At 36.6% G+C, this 21,742-nt stretch overlaps 2 protein-coding genes across 2 annotated transcripts in view; one reads left to right on the top strand and one right to left on the bottom strand.

Annotated features, from left to right (window-relative positions):
• LOC127434275 (SH3 and multiple ankyrin repeat domains protein 1-like) overlaps nt 1-3,446 on the bottom strand; it is a 78,334-nt gene extending 74,888 nt beyond the window's left edge. The window contains exon 1 of the mRNA XM_051686895.1: nt 2,123-3,446. The gene's annotated coding sequence lies outside the window, so the exon portion shown is untranslated. The remainder of the gene's footprint in view (nt 1-2,122) is intronic.
• Nucleotides 790-17,970, top strand: LOC127434276 (uncharacterized). Its single transcript, XM_051686896.1, has 7 exons — nt 790-917; nt 6,798-6,842; nt 11,131-11,352; nt 12,713-12,997; nt 13,179-13,460; nt 14,291-14,539; nt 16,248-17,970. The coding sequence occupies exons 1-7, from the start codon at nt 884-886 to the stop codon at nt 16,805-16,807; spliced, it is 1,677 nt and encodes a 558-aa protein (XP_051542856.1). The 5' UTR covers nt 790-883; the 3' UTR covers nt 16,808-17,970.
• The last annotated feature ends 3,772 nt before the right edge of the window (nt 17,971-21,742 follow it).

The following is a 21,742-nucleotide window of genomic DNA, read 5'->3' as shown; positions in this document are numbered from 1 at the left end:
GTTTAACTGTGCATTGTGCTGCACTTATTGAATTCACTGAATCATTTTGCTTTTGTCTTTCTTTCATTTCAATTATTAATTAATAATAAATGAAACATTATATTGTCTGATGCTGTGGCTGTGTAATGGGATGTTTTGCACATATTTTTGCTCTTTGGTGCATTTATGTTGGAATATTTCATGTTCTTAATTGATTTTTTGTGTCTTGTTTTTTTTTCTTTAAAATGTATTTGTAAAGCACTTTGAATTGCCATTGTGTATGAAATGTGCTATATAAATAAACTTGCCATATTTTGATGTTTTATTTTTCATTACTAAAGACCTGAGGTATGGGTTTAAGGGTTAAACGAAGAGTACAATTTACGGCAAATGAAATGTGTAGCAAAACTATTGCTTTTTAAATCTAGTCACAGTAATGCATAGATATGGTTGTATTCAGATAACTGTATCTTAACTGTTTATCTGTACTGTTTAACTTAAAAATAAAATGGAATAAATGACAAAATATTGTAAATACAATAAATACATCTATATGTTTATTTTGGGTTTGCTTTGTACCTTCAATGTGTTTTCTATAAACATTTTGTAAATAGCAAAGCCTGATACAACTAAATTGCACACTGAGTGCACCACAGCACAGCAACACATGTGAAAACACACACAAAATTAGCTTTGCAAAATTGAAATTAGCTATTAAAACACATAGCTGACTCAGTGTGACTGTGAGGTGTGACAACCTCTACTAATAGAACAAAGATAAATGAATCAAATACATGCATGCTCTGCTGACAATACCAGTGTCACTTCCTCAATCTTACACATGCTGTGTCTCTCTGTCAGACAGTTGTGTTTCTCTCCATGACAGATAGACTGCTCTCTATTAATGGAAATGAGGGTTTTTCTGCTCACTCTATCAGGTAAAACACAATCATAAATGAAACATTATATTGTCTGATGCTGTGGCTGTGTAATGGGATGTTTTGCACATGTTTTTGCTCTTTGGTGCATTTATGTTGGAATTACATTGAGATTTATTTCAATCTGGTCAGTTTACACTGCTTCTAGTCAATTGATTTAGCAAATGAATTAATATGCTGACGTATGACTTTTTAATATCTGGTTAATGTGTTGAATTGACTGACGCCTACAGATTTATTTTGATCTTTGAAATTGATTTCATGTTGAGTGGTCAAAATCTAACAAACATAAGAGGGAGAAAGTTTAAATTGTATTAGCATGAGCTGGCAAAGACAAAAATGGATTTCAATTTAAAAGATATTTAAATAGTTAAAAGATATAGCCAGGAATATCTGAGGATAACAGTTTTATCTATGAGGTAGCATTGTATTGTTTCAGATATGCTTTTATCGTAATCGCCTAATTTGTAAGATCATTTTGAACTCCTGAAATACACCCAGTTTTGGCCAAAACCTTAAAAACATGGCCTAAGTTATTAAACATTATTAAACATTTAATAATGTTCAATAACTGGGATTAAATGTTATTTCTTGCCTTTTGGTCAGTTAAGGCTAATTAAATTTGCAAAAAATAACCAAAATTGCAAAAATAATATTTTATATATATATATATATATATATATATATATATATATATATATATATATATATATATTTGTGCAAATATGATAAAATTGTCAAAAATAATTTAATTAAACGGGATTTAACAGCATTAAATAATAGTAAAAAAAAAAACTGTTTTTTTAGAGCAATGCATAAACTACATTAAAATACTGCTGAATTACCACAAATTACTTATTTAGTATTTTGCGCACATTTACCAGATCTTGCACAGAAACAGCAAATAAATATTTTTTGACAGAAAATTAAAGTTTTCTAGAAGTCAGCAATTTTTTTTACAAAATACAAACAAAAAAAAATTGTGTTACTTTTAAACTGTAAAATGTCCTCAGATCTGTGAATAAATATTACAAGGTTTTTCTACTTGAGGAACAACCTGAGCACTCACTGAAAATATAACAAATAATCCTAAATTATAAAAGTTAGAGCTTTAATTTCAACATACTTTAAGTATAAATGTACAATTTGTTTAAAGTGATAGTTCATCTAAAAATGACATGTCACCAAATTCATCATTTACTCACCATCATGCTGTCCCAAACCTGTATGACTTTCTTTCTTCTATGGAACTCAAAAGGAGATGTTAGGCAGAATGACAGCCTCAGTTACCATTCACTTTTATTGTTTTCGGTCACGTTTGAGACATGAGGAAATTTACAAAAAACTGACTTGGTGTGGCTACAGTATCTTCTTGCACTGAAAATGAAGCTGTGAATTTAAGCCTTTTACAGGGACTGTAAATTAAAGGTGCACAAATTGTGATTTCATATTTAGGATAAGGAAGCTTCACTGCTTGCCACAGTGCTTATAAAGTGACAGTTTTAGTAGTGCATTAGGGATGCTCCGATTGATCGGCCACCGATATTTACATCCTATGACTCGATCAGTGGTCGGTAATTTGGCCGGTCGCACAAGCCGATCGAACATGTCGCAAAAGACACGTGGCTCCTTTAAGACTTCAGAAGCACTGTCATGAATCTGTCATGGTATCATGGAGTGTGGGGAATACTGGCATAGTGTTGTAAGAGAACAAGCTTGATCAGCAGTTAAGAATAATGCAGTGGGAGAGGAATGGCGAATATGAAAAGTTTGTGTGCTGTAAATGTGCCGTTTCACAAGCGACAAGGCAAAGAGAAATGAGCGCAAGCTGTGAGACGGTCCTTATTATCGTTCATGGTGGCAGCTTCTCAGTCTCTGCCGGACATAAGCATATCAGTAATAACACGAGTTACAAGATGTGGTGTAATTCAAACATTTTTTATTACATATCTCTCGATTAAACAGCATTATCTATAGTAGCACCTGTAGAGTCCAGAAACATACGCTCTTTCATCTCTTGCCCTCATGAGAGAGCACATGTTTAATTTGTTTAATATCTGGTTAATGTGTTCAATTGACTGACGCCTACAGATTTATTTTGATCTTTGAAATTGATTTCATGTTGAGTGGTCAAAATCTAACAAACATAAGAGGGAGAAAGTTTAAATTGTATTAGCATGAGCTGGCAAAGACAAAAATGGATTTCAATTTAAAAGATATTTAAATAGTTAAAAGATATAGCCAGGAATATCTGAGGATAACAGTTTTATCTATGAGGTAGCATTGTATTGTTTCAGATATGCTTTTATCGTAATCACCTAATTTGTAAGATCATTTTGAACTCCTGAAATACACCCAGTTTTGGCCAAAACCTTAAAAACATGGCCTAAGTTATTAAACATTATTAAACATTTAGTAATGTTCAATAACTGGGATTAAATGTTATTTCTTGCCTTTTGGTCAGTTAAGGCTAAACAATGACAATTTGCAAAAAATAACCAAAATTGCAATAATAAAAATAAATAAATCTAGTTTTTTTTTTTTTTTTTTTTTTTTTTTTTTATATTTGTGCAAATATGATAAAATTGTCAAAAATAATTTAATTAAATGGGATTTAACAGCATTAAATAATAGTAAAAAAAAAAACTGTTTTTTTAGAGCAATGCATAAACTACATTAAAATACTGCTGAATTACCACAAATTACTTATTTAGTATTTTGCGCACATTTACCAGATCTTGCACAGAAACAGCAAATAAATATTTTTTGACAGAAAATTAAAGTTTTCTAGAAGTCAGCAATTTTTTTTACAAAATACAAAATTAAACTAAAGAAACTGAGTGTGTGTGTGTGGGGGCGGGGGGGGGGGGGGGGGTTGCGTGTGTGTTTGTGTGTGTGTTTGCGTGTGTGTGTGTGTGGGTTTGGGTGTGTTTGTGTGTGTGTGTGTGTGTGTGTGTGTGTGTGTGGGTTTGGGTGTGTTTGTGTGTGTGTGTGTGTGTGTGTGTTTGTGTGTGTGTGTGTGTGTTTGTGTGGGTTTGGGTGTGTTTGTGTGTGTGTGTGTGTGTGTGTGTGTGTGTGTGTGTGGGTTTGGGTGTGTTTGTGTGTGTGTGTGTGTGTGTGTGTGTGTGTGTGTGAGTGTGTGTGTGTGTGTGTGTTTGTGTGTGTGTGTGTATGTGTGTGTGGGTGGGTTTGGGTGTGTATGTGTGTGTGGGTGTGTGTCTCTGTGTGTGTGTGTGTGTGTGTGTGTCTGTGTGTGTGTGAGTGTGTGTGTGCGTGGGCAGGTTTAAGTGGTTTACGAGGAAATTTTTTTAGGTTATAAACTGGTAATTACAAGTGTATTATGCTATAAATGTGGTTTATGAGGACATTTCTAGTGTCCCCATAATTCAAATCACTTAAAAAACATACTAAACAATGTTTTATTGAAAATGTAAAAATGCAGAAAGTTTTTTGTGAGGGTTAGGTTTAGGGGTAGGGTTAGGGTTAGGGGATAGAATCTATAGTTCATACAGTATAAAAATCATTATGTCTATGGAGAGTCCTCATAATGATAGCTGCACCAACACGTGTGTGTGTGTGTGTGTGTGTGTGTGTGTGTGTGTGTGTGTGTATGTATTAAGCTTTAATCATTATCAAAACCAACTGTGCGCCATAAGATAATGCTTTATTATTATTTATTTAAAAAAAAATATTCTTTGATAGTATGAAGGATCTGGAAATCTATATTACACTATACACATAATAGTGCTTATATCTGGTGATTGGAGAGGCTGTAGGCATTTGGGGTACTTGTGAAGCCACAAATTATTAAATTATAAAAGTTAGAGCTTTAATTTCATATCATTACATATCTCTCGATTAAACAGCATTAACTATAGTAGCACCTGTAGGTCCAGAAACATACGCTCGTTAAAGTTCAATCAGCAACAAGTCAAAAATGAACTATTAATTCAATCATCCAACTAAATGAAAAGGCAGGGAAATAATAATTCTTTATACAATATTAAGATACCATAATATAATGGATTAAATATAAATAACAATATAAATAAAATAAGGAATATTAATAATTATACGAAATAATGAATCAATAACCAGAAAGACAACTGCAGCAAGGGCGTAGATTTGGCTTGAACATTGAGGGGGTTGCAACGTGAAGCATTTACATGTTTCCATTGATCATGGTGTAAATACTGGGGGGTGTACTTGCTTGTTTTGATTATTAGGGGGGTTACCTCCTCCCCATCTCCTATGGAAACTACGCCCCTGAACTGTAGGTAAGTTAAACAATGAAACTTGCCTCCGAAATGCTAACGTTTGGTATTGGTAGTAAGATAAACTGTTTATTTGTAGCGATAATGAACTGTAATCTTGGCTTTGTCTCTCTCTCGGCCTCCCAACGGGGGGAGGTGAACTTTACCTCAGCCCCGCGCACCTGTCTGAGGGAATGCTGCATTTGAGCAGAGCAGAGCATCAAATTAAGTAATTACAAGCAGTAATAGGACGATAATTCAAGATAAATGTTTATAGAGAAATAAGGAAACTCTAATGTTATTTTTGGGGCTGTTCACAGAGGACGCATTCTTGCTTTTAAAGTGTTGGTACGTCTTTAGCCGTTGCGTCGCGCCTCGCTGTTTTTTTGTTTCTCACGTCGTGAGGTTTGCGTTTTTAAGATGGTGCGTGTTCACTTGATCCTGGTGGCCATGCACTGACTGATGACTTTTTGTATCCTTGTTACCTTTTTAATTGCTGTATATGTTGTGTAGTCTTTTACTTAAAGGGACAGTTCACCAAAAAATGAAAATTCTCTCATTATTTACTCACCCTCATGCCATCCCAGATGTGTATGACTTTTTTAAATCAACAAAACACAAATGAAGATTTTTAGAAGAATATCTCATCTCTGTAGGTCCGTACAATGCAAGTGAATGGTGAACTTTGAATCTCCAAAAAGCACATAAAGGCAGCATAGAAGTAATCCATAAAACTCCAGTGATTAAATCTCCACTTTCACTTCCACATTCTTCTTCTTATGTTTTTTGGTGATTCACGTTCTTTGTGCATATAACCACCTACTGGTTGGGGCTGGTCAAAGGTAGGATTTATAGTAAAGAAGGACTTAAATATTGATCTGTTTCTCACCCACACCTATCATATAACTTCTGAAGACATGGATTAAACCACTGGAGCTTTATGGAATACTTCTATGCTGCCTTTATGTGCTTTTTGGAGCTTCAAAGTTCTGGCCACCATTCACTTGCATTGTATGGACCTACAGAGCTGAAATATCCTCCTAAAATATTTGTTTGTGTTCAGCAGAAAAAGTCGTACACATCTAAGATGGCATGAGGGTGAGGATATGATGAGATCATTTTAATTTTTGAGTGAACTGTACCTTTAATGTTTTACTATATAGAATTACTGTATGACATAAAACAAGTTCCCCTATTCTTGTCATGCTCCAATCATATAAACAATAAATAAATAAATAATGTGTTTTGTATATTATTGTATATATTAATAACAATAAAATATAATGTAAGGGATATTTACAGCTAGTTACTGTATAATTTGTATTTTTACAGCAATATTCCTCAACAATTGCAGTAGCTTACCGTTATCAGGTTTTTACAGTAACTAGCTGGTAACAGTGCTGCCAGTATTTTACTGTAGAACAAACCCTGGTAAGATCTAACAGTGTAAAAGGGGAAATGATCGGGATCGGTATCGTGCATCGCCCGATCAGGTGACAAGAAGATCGGTGATTGTATCAACTGTAAAAATCCTGATCAGAGCATCCCTAAAGCGAATAAGCTAGACAAGATAACAAGTGAAACAAACCTGATAATAAATTTGCCTTTTTCTTTCTTTCTATCACAGTGTTGTTGGCTTTCATAAGGGAATATGAAGGAGAAAAAATAACAGGTAAAAGCACAATTTTCCAGTACACAACAATACAAAAACAAGACAAAAATAATAAAAAATTGAATAAAGAATAAAAATAAGTGAATAGAATATAAGACACAATAAGACACAAAAATGTACATATATACAAATACAATTTTTTAGAACACATTAGATTAGAACACACTGTTCCCTTATTACTCAGTACACTTGACATTGCGTGCTAAATGCATATGGGGACTGTCCTTCCACACGACCTAGTTGAAACCTCTCTACAATAATGCCAATATTCTAATATTGGCTATGGTGTTTGATGTGGATCATGGGGAAGAAAACGGTTATGCCCAACTACCCCCTGTGGAGGAGGCGGTAGCGGCACACCTCTGCCCAGTGAGTAGCAGAGCGTGGAAATCTTGGGGCTTAACTTTGGTCCTAAAAGCGCTCGCAGGGGCCCCTTCGAGCCTTTGGACTGTTGGATTGTGCATGCTATCCATGTAGACTGCACTACTGCTGGCTCTGGCCTCAGTAAAACGGGTTGGTGACTTACATGCACTATCAATTGACAATTCATGTCTGGAGTTTGGCCCCGGTCTTTCAAAAGCCTCTGTTAAACCCAGAATAGGCTATATGCCTAAGGTTCTAACCACACCCATCAAAGCGCAGATGGTTCACCTTCAAGCCTTCTTCCCTCCTCAATTTAATTCAGATGAGGAACAATCCTTGCATTCGTTATGCCCTGGGCAGGCGCTACACACATTCGTTGAGTGCACCCGCCAGTTCAGTCTGTCTGATCAGCCCTTTGTGTGCTATGGAGGATGCACGGAAGGAATGTCCGTCTCCAAGCAAAGACTTTCTCACTGGATCGTTGATGCAATTGCCCCGGCTTACGAGTCTCAGGGTAAGATTTGCCCAATTGGTGTAAAAGCACACTCAACTAGAGGCATGGCATCCTCATGGGCATGGACGAACGGTGTGTCTTTACAAGACATATGTTTTGCAGCTGGATGGTCTTCTCAAAACACATTCGCAAGGTTTTACAACCTAGACGTAACGTCTTTCTCGTCACACATCCTCTCTGTTTAGAGCGCTTGCTATTTCGTTTGCCAAACATATACTTATGCCCCGACTGCATTTGTGAAGGAGTTCATTCATACTATATGACTACAGTTCATATGGCCCAACATGAGGGTCACTCACTTGCGGCATACTCATGTCGGTCGCTGTCTTGCGGGACTATGTCGTGTAGTGCGGCGTGATGGGATTCTGTTCCCCATATGAGTTAGCATGCAAGGTCAAGTGTACTGAGTCGTAAGGGAACATCTCGGTTATGTACTTAATCTCGGTTCCCTGAGACGAAGGGAACGAGACATTGTGAACGCAGGCCACACTACAAGACTCAGAGCTCTTTTGAGGTGCATGCGATGCACTCCTTGTCCCTCAGTCAGAAAATTCTGAGGAATGGTGTTTGTGCGCCTGCTTTTGTAGCAGACAGCTTCACTCCTAAAAGGGCGAGGCTCAAACACCATAGCCAATATTAGAATATTGGCATTATTGTAGAGAGGTTTCAACTAGGTTGTGTGGAAGGACACTCCCCATACACGTTAGCACGCAATGTTCGTTCCCTTCGTCTCAGGGAACCGAGGTTATGTACGTAACTGAAACGTACTCTAAACAGACTGTGTCTGTCTGTTAAGCATATCAAACCATTTTAAGCACAGCGCCCCCTATTATCAAGCAAATACTAAAATAAATAGCTCTGTAATAGCTGCTGTATGTAGATCTATGGTGAGTATGATGACAGAAATATCTTCACTTGGGCCTTTGGACTGATCAGGCTACTGATTCCCTCCCCACCACCCCCAATGTTTTTAATGTTTACCATGCATTAAGTACTTAGTAATGACCCTCCAACTGGACCCAAGTGGGTTCAAAACACAAACTAACCGGATTTGAGCTCAGCAATGTTTCCTGCACCAAATCTCAAGCATCACAGCACAATACGTTTTATTTTACTTTAAGCTTACAATCTGAATTGAATGTGATGAGGTAAAAATAAAATAAAAAATTTTGTGTACCACAAAATAACATCAAAACAATGCGTCTTTATACTGCATTCAGTCTGCAAGCTGCACTCCAAATCAAACATACAGCAACATGCCTAGGGTTGTCCTAGGGCGAACCGGTTCTTTTAATGAATCGCTCAAGAATCAGTCTAACGAATCCTTCCATGAATAAACTCAATTGGTGTGTCTCAATCAGCTCCCTGGTTCAGTAGTCAGGGCACTGATCAGGGGGTCAGCCATTTCTAGGGCTGTCCCAAACACCAAATCTTTACAGTGCGCTGAAACGTTCGCTCCCTAACAATAACCAGAATGCGCCATAAAGACCATGGTGCGTTGTTGCTCATTCCCAGATAGCAACAGAGTATGGGCCAAATCTGTCTTAAATTAGGCACTTCTGGTTTGGTTCTGGCAGTGATATTGTTACGCCTTTTTGTGAAATATCAATTCGGCTGAAATCTGTCTGGAGTCCTTGTCAACCAAAAGAAACAAAGCAATGACAGGTATTTATTTGGCTGAATATTGGCTTAAGTCTGGTCAACCAAAATCGTCTGAAAGTCACTTTCTGCTGTGGGTCCCGTCTAATTTTTGTAAGACTTTTGGGCCAACCTTGGACCGTAATTTTATGTGGTATGTGGGCCAAACTCACTTCAGAAATGTTGCCAAATTTGACCCACGGCTATTTTGCTATCTGGCATATATTCCCTTACCGAAAATGTCATCATGTCGTCTGTAGTCTCTCAAGTCGTAAGAAGACCAGCACTAGTTTAAAATTGTGAAGTCAAAGCCTTCATTTCTCTTTAATGACCATGAAAGGAAAAAATCTTTTAAAAATTAGAGTTGTTTATATTAGAGATGAAAAAATACACTACCTTTGTGTATTTATTTCTTCATGTATGTCATTGATCTTCCATAATAACACTGTGTATTTTAAGATCTATACCGAAAATGCATGGTAGTGTCATTTATACAGCGATGTTGCTGATTGATACCAGCTGCGTTTAAATGCGTGACCTCATAACTGTGCCGCAGGTACTGTAATTGAGTTATAAGTGTACCAATGCTCAGTGGATCACCACCCTTGCCAATGCCCGAATTCATGTTCACGATATACTGATACACAGGGAGCTAGGGAGCTGATTGAGACACCCAATAAATCAGTGAAGTGAGTCAGAATTAACATCTGTTCAACAAGTCTTTCACTTGAAATGAGGCATGTTTTGTTTACCTACCGTTGAGGTTAATGAAACTTCAGTCACTTGTTCATTTGTCGCATATACGGCAAAATAACGGCAAAACAGCGGTTGTGTTCGTTAGCTGCACTCCAAAACAACAAGCATGCAGCGTGCCTAGTGTAGTCCAGTTCATGAACAAATATCTCTTATGAGCCTGTTCTTTTAATAAATCCCTACAAATGACTCACCAACTCACGAGTTATCAGTTTGAATCAGTCTAACGGATCCTTCACTGAATAAACTCAGTGAATCAGTCAAGTGACTCTAACTCACTTACTGAACTTGAACAACTTGTCTTCACTTTCATTCGAAATAAGGCCAGTTTGGTGTACTTAAAGGTTCATTAAAAGTTCAGTCAAAGCATTTGTTGTTAATATGTCGTATATACTGCAAAATAACAGCAAAAACAAAACTTCTTTCTACTGTGTTGTGTTCGCTAGTTGCACTCCAAAAGAACAAGCATGCAGCGTGACTAGTGTAGTCCGATTCATGAACAAATTACTCTTACAGACCGGCTGTTTTAATGAATCGCTCAAAACAACTCACCAACTCATATATCAGTTTGAATCAGTCAGGTGAATCCTTTGCTGAATGAATTCACTGAATCAGTCAGAAGGGTTACCAAATTATCATCTGACTCACTGAACTGCAAGTCTTGAGGTTGAACTGAAGTCTCGTGTACCTAAAGCTCAGTGAAACCTCGTGAAATCAGTTTTTACATGTAATTAAAGATACACATTATCTTCACAATTTTTTGTAATAGTCTAAAGTACATTTTCATTTCAATAAAGCATTAGAGTATATATAAACATAAACATATGTACGTATACAGTATGTGTATTTATAGTAATTCTATTTGGTGCAATATTCATTTTAAGAGGTACAAATATTACCAACATACATTATACATACCTGAGGTTTTGATCTATCCATCTTTCACGATGGGCAATCGTGAAAGATTACAGAACATGTGGCTCTCTCATATTTCTGTTTTCTCTCTCTCCTTTCTCTTAGTTTCTCATTTCCCAAAGTTCCCATTTGTGTATGTTGGAGATGATATTTCTCTGACATGTAATGGCAACGGTGAACCGATAAAATGGTATTTCAATGATAAACTTCAACAATCACATAACGACTCCTCAATGCTTTTGACTGCGTTAACACCAGAAAATAATGGACGGTACCATTGTGAGAGGAATGGAGTCCAGAGTGATCCGTACCAGCTAACAGTTTTGGGTATGAACTGTATTCTTGGGGCTTGCTGGAGGACTACTCATTCAGACAAGTGTTTTTAAGTCATGAAAAAAATCCCGATGTATTTATGCGATTTCTATTGTAATTTTGGTTCATGGGTAATGTTATTATTGCTTTTTAACCTCCTGAGACCCGAGCATGACTGCTGTGTTCGTTTTCCATTTCCCTTTTTGATTTGTAACAAGTAGCACCTAATAAACAAGCCAAAAATGTATTCATTCTAGACCAAATAGATTTCCTAAAAATGTATGGCAAAATATATGGACAGCGGGTTAAAGTTGTGAAATTTTAAATAATACCAAGCTATAGAAAGTCCGATTTTTTTATTTAATTTAATCTAATTGTATAATCACTTATGTTTCCAGGAGTGTTGGTTATTCATGTTTTTGAGACGTTACAGACATCACATCAAAAATTAGCATAATTAATTCTGATTTAAAGTAATGACCAGCATCATCCAATCACTGCCAACCGTGTTAAAATAAAATGATACATTATACATTCTCAATCTATGTATTAATTACCATTTGCCCATGTCTGCCAAACATGTTGAGTGATCCAAACATCATCTGCAGCCTGAAACTGAACTTTTGGTCGGATTTTATGAGTGAATGCATTATAGGATGCTCCCTTGCTCCCTATTTAGTGAATGACTTAACCTCCAGTGTGCTGTCAGTCTGCACTGGTCTCAGAACAGTTTGAAATGCACCTTTTTTTCATCCTAACTCCATGTAAAGCCTCAGAAAGTAACGTTTTTCAGCTTTTGGATGAACCCATTGATTCTCAATTATAATGCACAGTAAATATAGGTTTTCTAAGGAAAAATGAGCCAAAGTGCACATTAGTGTACACTGTGTTAAGCAGCGTGGCGTTTTGTGATAAATCGCTCAAATTTTAAAAATGGCATCTCGGATTAAACTAGAGACTCTAATGTAGATGTAGTTTTGTTGGGGGCTCTCCCAAAAACCAACTCCGCTGTGTTTGGCGCCATGTTGTTTTGTCACATGACTCTGTCCATCAAAAGCTTAACCCTTTAATGACAGCACAGTGTCCCCTGAACTGAGATCAGTTGATTTACATGAATTCAAATGATGCACTGCATATAGTACAACGTCCACGCATGTGTATGCAGGGTCCCAAGAGGTTAATTAAACAATAGTGAAAAGCTATCAATTAATATTTATGTCCATTATTCACAAACATTCTGGCTTGTAATTGAACTCAAAAATAACTCAGCACTCATCTGAATGAACTAGTCCGTGCAACCTCTACTCTTTTATAAACGTTATCTCTTTCTTTCTCGTTTTGGTTTTCACAATCTCTGACTTTCCCTCCCACTCAGAATTGGAGCCCCATGCACAGCTCTCTTTATCTACAGGAGGTGCTGTGGTTGTTAAAGGTGATGGGAGAACTCTAGTACTGCATGTAGATAATAAACTGAAAGGGTGGAAGTGTTTTGCATCAAGGTTTGGGGAAGGTTCTAGCTTCAAGCTAAGCATTGATCCCGACAAAGAGATGCAGAGGGGTTTTGTTTTCGCAGAACTGAAAGAGGCCAAAAGAGCCTCCTTCTGGTGCCTGAATCGGAATATCACACATCGAAGCAATGCAGTCACGCTAAAAATGACAGGTAATAACTTGAATCTCTTGCCATTGGAATTTTGTAGACTGTTTAAGTCTGTTTAACACGGGGTTTGCCATGTTAACATGCAGTTTTGTTAAATCAAAGCAAAATGACGAACAGAAAACACATTATGCAGAATATTCCTTTAAGGAGGTGGAATCTAACCTGTATATTGGGTCTCTTTCAGAGAGCAAAGTGATGTTGGAGCCTCCGGCCACACCTGTGATGCGAGGGGAGACAGTTGCTCTCAGGTGTGTGGTGTGGGGAGGGGGAAAAGTCGAACAAGCTGTCTTCTATCAGAATGGAAAGAAAATCGACACAATAAATGATGACACTTACACCATCACCCACACCACACAAGAAAATAACGGCCAGTACAGCTGTCATGCCACCTACAGGTACAGCCACATCAGTCAACAAGCCGCACAGCAGGAAGGCGATTCTGATCCACAGGAGTTAAAAGTCATGGGTAAACACTACGACACATGCTTTATCTCAAACTACCCCAAAACACCATCGAAAAGGAATGTTACGTGTTCAACACAAGTTCAGCTCAACTGACAGCATGTGTGGCATTATCTTGATTACTGCAGAAGTCAATTTAGACTTCCCACTTTTCTATTTACAGAAAGCAAACAACCGTGCTACAGTGAGGCACATACAGTGGAAGTCACTGGGGTCAATCCGTAAACATTAAAATACTGTTTCAAAAGTATAGACGCAAGATGTAAACAATATGTGTGATGACATGACTATAGTGTAAAAATGAAATAGCTTACTAACCTTAGCAAATCCTAAAACTGAAATCCCTCGAAGTGCCTCACTGTAACCTCGAAAAAAATTAATTTTTGTGCTAATCAACATTACTGTATGTCACAAATGCTGTCGATTGAGCTAAACTTGCATTGAACCTGGAATATTCCTTTGAATGTTTTTCTTGTGTTCATTTAGTGAAAAACTGCGGAAAACATGCCTTCGTTATTTTTAACTAGATTTTTACTTAGTGCATTAAACAGTTTTAATTCACTTGGCTACAATGGCTTTTTGACTGAAATTATGGTCCTCCTGATTTAAAAATAAAATCACTTTTAAGCCATTTCAGAGCAAATACAGTACATAATTAAGATATATATCGAATTTAGTCAACAGGTTGAAAATAGCCCTAGTCTCCATATAATTTAACTTGTTTTGAAACTATATCATTCTTTTTAATGTCTGTGCAACTAATGACATCACAAGCACGATGGATGATACAATTCCAGTATTTCTTAAATGTGTGTGTGTGTGTGTGTGTGTTAGTTACAGGTGGCCCTCCTGTTCCATCAGTGTCCCTGAAATCCAGTAATATTCTGCAGTGTAATTGCCCTCAGTGTCATGCCAACTGCACGTCATACCACTGGTATCACACACCATTTTATGACTCAATAATACACACAATACAACCTAAAACCAGCCAGAATCTTTATATAACTGAAGAAGGACTGTACAGCTGCCGAGTCAATTGCGGAAACGGTTTTTCATGTTTCAGCAAGGCTTACAGCCACAAAGGTACTCTCTCTCTCTCTCTCTCTCTCTCTCTCTCTCTACACACACACACACACACACACACACACACACACACACACACACACACACACACACACACCTCTACTACGCTCTCATAACAATTTCTCTTCATAATCTATCTTTTTCGCATGATACAAGCAAGGATACCAAAAAGAGACAGAAAAAAACTTTGAAGCTCATATAACACAGTTCTGTACAAAATAATATTAGCACTTCAACAAAAATATGAGCTGCACATTTCTGCACAGTCCATTGTAAGTGCATTACTGTAAACTTGCTTTGTGTTTGTTATTACAAACTCAGAACATTCATTTGCACCCTTTTAACTTCTTTTCACACATACAAATGCGTCTCAGAGTGTCTGCTACACCCACACTTTTCAAACTTCTCTAAAAATCAGCAGACACATGCATATAAAGATTATTTCAATGTTATGTGAACTCTTGAATATACAAATGTTTTAGAGTATGTTTATGTAGACTGTACTGATATAGATGGGTGTTTCTTGAACTTTGAGCGCTTTCACGACCCACAGGTTGATTTTTTTGAAAACAAATCATTTAAAAAAAATTATTTTTGTCATATGATCTCATTAAAACGGCCAGTTTTTACAAGGCCTTAATCATATATTTTTGGTACTTTTCATATGCCTTATATGTGCAGATTTGATTTTTCAAAATTTGTATCCTTGTCCCAGACCCAGACAATCAATATTACATTATGAAAATACATGATAAAAATACAAACAATTACATTTAAAACTAATATAATCTAAACAAAGAGAAAAATAATCATAAACCATATTATGGGGCAGTGGTAGCTCAGCAGTTAAGGCTCTGGGTTACTGATCAGAAGGTCAGGGGTTCAAGCCCCAGCACCGCCAAGATGCCACTGTTGGGCCCTTGAGCAAGGCCCTTGACCCTATCTGCTCCAGGGGCACCGTATCATGGCTGACCCTGCACTCTGACCCCAGCTTAGCTGGGATATGTGAAAAAGAAGAATTTCACTGTATATGTGCAAATGTATAATGTGTGATAAATAAAGAATATTATTATTAATATTTTTTAAACAATACTGTATATTACGACCGTCCCACAGTTGTGGCGTAGTTTCACACCAAACAATTTTGCCTCATATAAAGTTTTGTCAAAAGTTAGTGTACTTGTTAACCAAGCAAATAAAAAACAAAAAATCAGGAAAATATCACGTTAGCAGAATATTTGTATTGCCCATGATTTCTAATCAAGCTGTAATTTTGCCAAATAATGCAAAAAGTGTACAAATATTATTTTATTGTGTGTATTTAGGATTCATAAAAATGTTAGCTAAGAAATTAGCCTTAACCTGACAAAGTTATCTGCAATTTTATTTCAAAAACTTTAAAAAGGTCATTTCCATTCTATCAAACCCAATGCAGAATGACACTGGGAATGCTGGGAATTTTCATGACAAAAGTGACATAAATCTCCTGTGATGCATGTAAATACCCTAATGGTTATATAGTTTTTTAACGAGACTTTAATTTCAAAACGTCCAAAGTGCTAGAAGTGCCCAACGTTGTAGAAACACCCATAAATGCACTACACACTTGTGTAAGCACACTGCTACTCATTTTTATTTTAACCATAGAAATTCTCTCTCTCTCTCTCTCTCTCTCTCTCTCTCTCTCTCTCTCTTTTATCAAAACCAGTGTCAGCGGGTGGAGGCGGGATCATCATTGCACTGACGGCGTTCCTGATTATTCTTGGTGTGTTGATCATTGTGCTGGTTGTGCTGAAACGCAGAAAACGTGGAGAAAGTCGTAAACAGGCAGTTGGAGGGGGTAAAGACGACAGAAAGAAGCAGTCGGATGGAGATTATGAACAGATACATCTTACCGATCAAGCAGTTTACCACACCCTGAGTGAGGTCACTGGTCAGGACAAGGTTGAGGGGGGCTACGAGCCCCTAAAAAAACAGGAGGATGCAGTGTACCACACATTGGAACCCGGTGAGGTTCAAAGTCAAGGCCAGGGTGAGGGTCAGGGTCAGGGTCAGGGTCAGGGTCAGGGTGGGTATGAGGCTCTTAAGAATGTCAAAGCTGAGGTGTACCACACACTGGGACCTGGCGAGGGTGAAAGTCAGGGTCAAGGTGAGGGTACAGGAAAAGCAGCTGATTATGAGGTCATGTTAGTGGAGGACAATCCATATGAAGAACTGAAAGGCGAAAAACAGGAGAAGAAACAAACGAGTAAAAAAAGTAAAGAGTAAAGGCTAGGGTATACTTCGCTTTTCTGCATGCCATTTTGTCTCGTGCATGGTCAAGCACTCAGACTACTCTTTTGACCCAGAGCCCATTCGGATGCATTGAACGCATGCACACTACAACTGCTGCGTGATACTCTTTTAGAAGGGGCCGACTGTCCGCGGATAGTTCATGCGTACTGTGCTGATGAGAACATTTGAGACGCACCGACATGCAGAAAACTGAAGTACACTTTGGCCTTGAGAAAGGGAACTCACTGAGAGCGCAAGAAAAGGAAGGAAGAGGAACAAAATTATTGCAGCAACATTTAAGTTCACATGAAATCAAAATTAACTTTCTGTTACAATTCATCAGTGCACGATATTCCAAAGAAAAACATTTTTGTTTTCGTAAACCTTTAATATAAGGGTAATTCTCATCAAACTGAGCTTGAGCCATTGCAGTGAGGATTTTTACATAAAAATAAATATACAATTATTTTCTGAAAGTTGTACACAGTAGATATGCATGTGCTCCAACATGCACATAAATATTACAAAGATTTTCATTTTTATTTTATTGAAGAATTTTCTGCTTAATTTCTCATTAACACAAAGCATCCAGCTTCAAAAGTAGGACCATTAAAATTAGTATAAACAAAGTTAACAATAAAAAATAAAAAAAAATAATAAAAAAATTAATAAATAAATAAAAATAGTTTATCTGACACTTAACAATATCTTAAACATTTACACAGCCAAGAAACTTTTAACAATTATTAAATGCCAATTCTGATCCTTTATCCTTTTGGTTTAATCTGAAAAACAAACACACACCCACACACACACCCACACACACACACATACACACACATACACACACATACCCACACAAACACACACACACACACACACATACACACACATACACACACATACACACACAAACACACACACACACACACACACACACACACACACACACACACACATACACACATACACACACACATACACACATACACACATACACACACACACACACACACACACAGACACACATTCACACACAAACACATATACACAAACACACACAGACACACATACACACACACACTCTCACACACACACAGACACACACACACAGACACACATATACACACACACACACACATACACACACACAAACACACATACACAAACACACACACACACACACACACACACACACCTACACACATGGTGTGAAATTGGTTGGTGGGTTTTAGTAATGAGGTAAATTATTAATTTTTTAATCAAATTAGGTGAGAAATTATTGTTTGTTTACAGCCAATTTTTGGCCAAAGTTTTGAGAATTTGAGAATGAGAATTTATCTGGACATGCTCCATAACTGATTGTATTTTTTTCATGGGGAAATGTTAAAATGTGTAATGATTTTACTGTTTACAATGACCGGAAGCGATGATTTATAGTTCATAAGTACTTAAATTGTGATCGTTTTTGCACTAAAAGTGATCGTGTCGCTTTAGAAGACATTAATTTAACCGCTGGAGTTGTATCGATGACGTTTATGTTGACTGCCTGTGATTTTTGGAGCTCCATTCACTTACATTTTAAGGACCTACTGAGAAAGAAAGTCATACACATCTGGGATATCATAAGGTTAATGATGAGAGAATTTTCATTTTTTGGTGAACTATCCCTTTAAGTCTATAATGAATTAATAATATAAACGGTAGTGAACCATAAAATATTCAGGCATTAAAATAGCATCCCGTAATAACTGAAACATAGTAACTGTTTCGGCTAATCGCAGCTGCCAGCAGGGGTGCAACTACACATTTCCGAGCGGGTATGCAAAACAAAATTTTGTGCCCCATGTATCTGTCAAGCGAGGGGAGGGGAGTGTCATCCATTCTAAGCGTTGGGGTGGGGGGGGTGATGTTGGAGGCCGATTACACCACCTTTAGTGAGCTGCTGGCGCCCCCCTTTACATGGTGCCCCTATGCATTGCATACCTTGCATATATGGTTTTTGCGCCTCTGGCTGTCAGGTATTTTACCGTAAATTTAACAGATTTAACAGCATCATGGCCGGGTCTAAGGGGGCCACTGCCCCAGGAAAACCATAACCGCAATTACGTTTGCTGCCACAGGTGGCGCAGAAATTACACATTTTACCTTTAAAGAAAGCAGCTAATACTAAGTTAAGAAAGTATTGCGCAAAATAATCACATAACATGACAACTTAATGCACATAAATGTATGGTTACTCAAACTATTACACAACCGCAGATATTAAGTGGCATATACACACACTTTAGGGTACACACAAGCATTCATCCTTCCAGAAACATTTCCCTGTTGTTACAAGAATTAAATAATAATAATAAATCTGTAATTATGTACATAACATGAAAAATACAGAAAGGAAGAAAGAACATTTTTTGCACTAAATATGGAGAATTCAATTTCCAGAAGAAATTTAAAGGCTATTAGCTTCACACAAGAAAGCATCCAAACACAAAAAACCCCAGTTAAACACATTTAGGCAATTCCATGCAAACACAATTACACAAAGAAAAATATCAGTTTTTATTTTTTTATATATACGGGTGTGTAGTTATTTAGCTTTGCGTTTACAGATTATTGTCTAAAATACTGAGTTTATTTCTGAGACTGCTCGTTAATGCATTTATTTTTGCACTTTTTTTATATTTGCACTATTTCATCATTATGCTTAATGATCTCAAACTCATATATACTTGCTATTGTTTTGTGTGGCAAATTTGAATAATTTTACTCATGCACAGTGTTGTTTTAAATGTTATTTTTTTTACATTCATGTTTTAATAAGTTTATAGTGTTAATTCTAAAGCTTGTCCTGAATGTTAAATCTTGTTCTATAATGTTTTGAGGATGTGTACACAAAGGAACACAGCTTTATTATAAAATGGAATTTGAAATAAAGCTTTTTAATCACTCAATTGTTTATTTTTTATTTAAGAATATTGTTATTTTAAATATTTTTAGCCTTTTTAACTTTTTTATTTTTATTTTTTACATTTTTTATTTTAAGTTTATTATTATTATTATTATTATTATTATTATTATTATTATTAGCTTTTTTAAATGTACACATTTAAGTTTCATAACAAAATTCCATCAAGTTTAATGTCATTTTTAACTCAATTTAATTAAGTTAAATACAACTTAAAATACGTAGGGTTCTTTATTTAATTTTGTTAAAGATTGCTCAGTTAAATTTGATCGAATTTTGTAATTATTATTATTATTATTATTATTATTTATTTATTTGTTTATTTTTGAGTGTTGCAATGAAATTGTAGTTCCGTCCATTTCCACTAGAGGGAAAACTGTGCCAATTAAAAATACACTCTCAATGCCCAAGTTCACCACATGACCCCAAAATGACCATATAAATAACTTTTCAGCTCCAATAATCCATGAGATTTAACAGGAGGATTAATGTAAGTTCTTCTATAAAATTATAAACTTAACCCTGATATAACACGTTGTTTGATGTGTGTGTTTACATCTGGAAGACGGATTTTTTTTTAGGTTGTTTGCTATCTGCAATACGTCTTAAAAGATGTTTCCTCTTTGGATGTCAATAAGACATTCAGCAGATGTCTTTGAAGATGAAACACTCTCAAAATAACATCTCGAAGACATATCTGTGCTATCTGGGGACATTTCTGCCCTTACACCCTCCAAAAATAGTCCCCATTCACTTCCATTGTAAGCAGGGGCAGAGCTACCCCATTGGTCACCCCACTCGCAATTGCCGTTTTGGTCATTTTTTTTGTCTTGGGCACATTTTAGTTAGTCTTTCTGTAAAAGTTTCACAGTGCTTGCACAACACCAGCAATGATAATAATAATCACAATAAATGTAATGTTACAAGTCGCTTTATCACACATTCTTTTATTCATTCACATTTCACAATTTAGAATAAATATGTAGGAAACAGACCCAAAAGAAACAAAAAATAAAGGGGAAAGAAAAAGACACAAACCCCAAGTGATGTGTTTTATCTGTAAAAATGACCCTTTCAAGAGAGAAGGACTAAAATATCTGTCTAGAAACGGTTCACTCTTGACATTAATGTAATTTAACACTTATTCTGTTATCTATTTTTGCATATTGCTTGTCTTTAATCTGTTGATATGTGCATAGTGCTCATTTAAAATGTCGTCTTTTCATTTAATTTGTGCCAATATAACATAGCATTTAATTTAGTTCAACTGTTCAACCATAAACTACCTGCGTGTCCATCGTGTCTTCTCAAGTATTTTCCCTCCTCTCTCATCTTTATGTGCGATTAAACAGATAAACACACTGACTGAACTGAGACAGAAATAAACATCTTTCTTTGGGATGAATCAATACCATTTTGCTCACGTTAACACCGATTCCAAGCGTCGATCCAGTCGCTGAGTGAAAGAAAGCCCCTCACACGAACTAACTGTCATGGCTCGGCATTGGGGGTTTTTTTTGTTTTGTTTTTTATTTAGAACCCAATGGTAAAGGCTGAATGATGTTTTAATAAAACAGAGAAAAAATGAATGTTCAGGGTTAATATTAAATGAAGTGAAGGTCTTACCAGGGGCGTAGTTTCCAGGGGGAATGTGGGGGAGGTAACCCCCTCAATAATCAAAACATGCAAGTACAACCCCCAATATTTATACCATGATCAATGGAAACTTGCTTCACGTTGCAACCCAATGCCAATGAAACACTCTCAAAATAACATCTCGGGGACGTATCTGTGCTATCTGGGGACATTTCTGCCATTAAACCCTCCAAAAATTGTCGCCATACACTTCTGTTGTAAAAAGGGGCGGAGCTAGGGGCCATCACACTCGCAATTGCCGTTTTGGTTATTTTTTTGTCTTGGGCACAATTTAGTTAGTCTTTCTACACCAACAACCACCATAA

Source organism: Myxocyprinus asiaticus, chromosome 44, assembly GCF_019703515.2.
Source record: "Myxocyprinus asiaticus isolate MX2 ecotype Aquarium Trade chromosome 44, UBuf_Myxa_2, whole genome shotgun sequence".
Classification (NCBI taxonomy): domain Eukaryota; kingdom Metazoa; phylum Chordata; class Actinopteri; order Cypriniformes; family Catostomidae; genus Myxocyprinus; species Myxocyprinus asiaticus.
The sequence above is the reverse complement of the archived record's forward strand: the minus strand, read 5'-3'. Positions and strand labels throughout refer to the sequence as shown.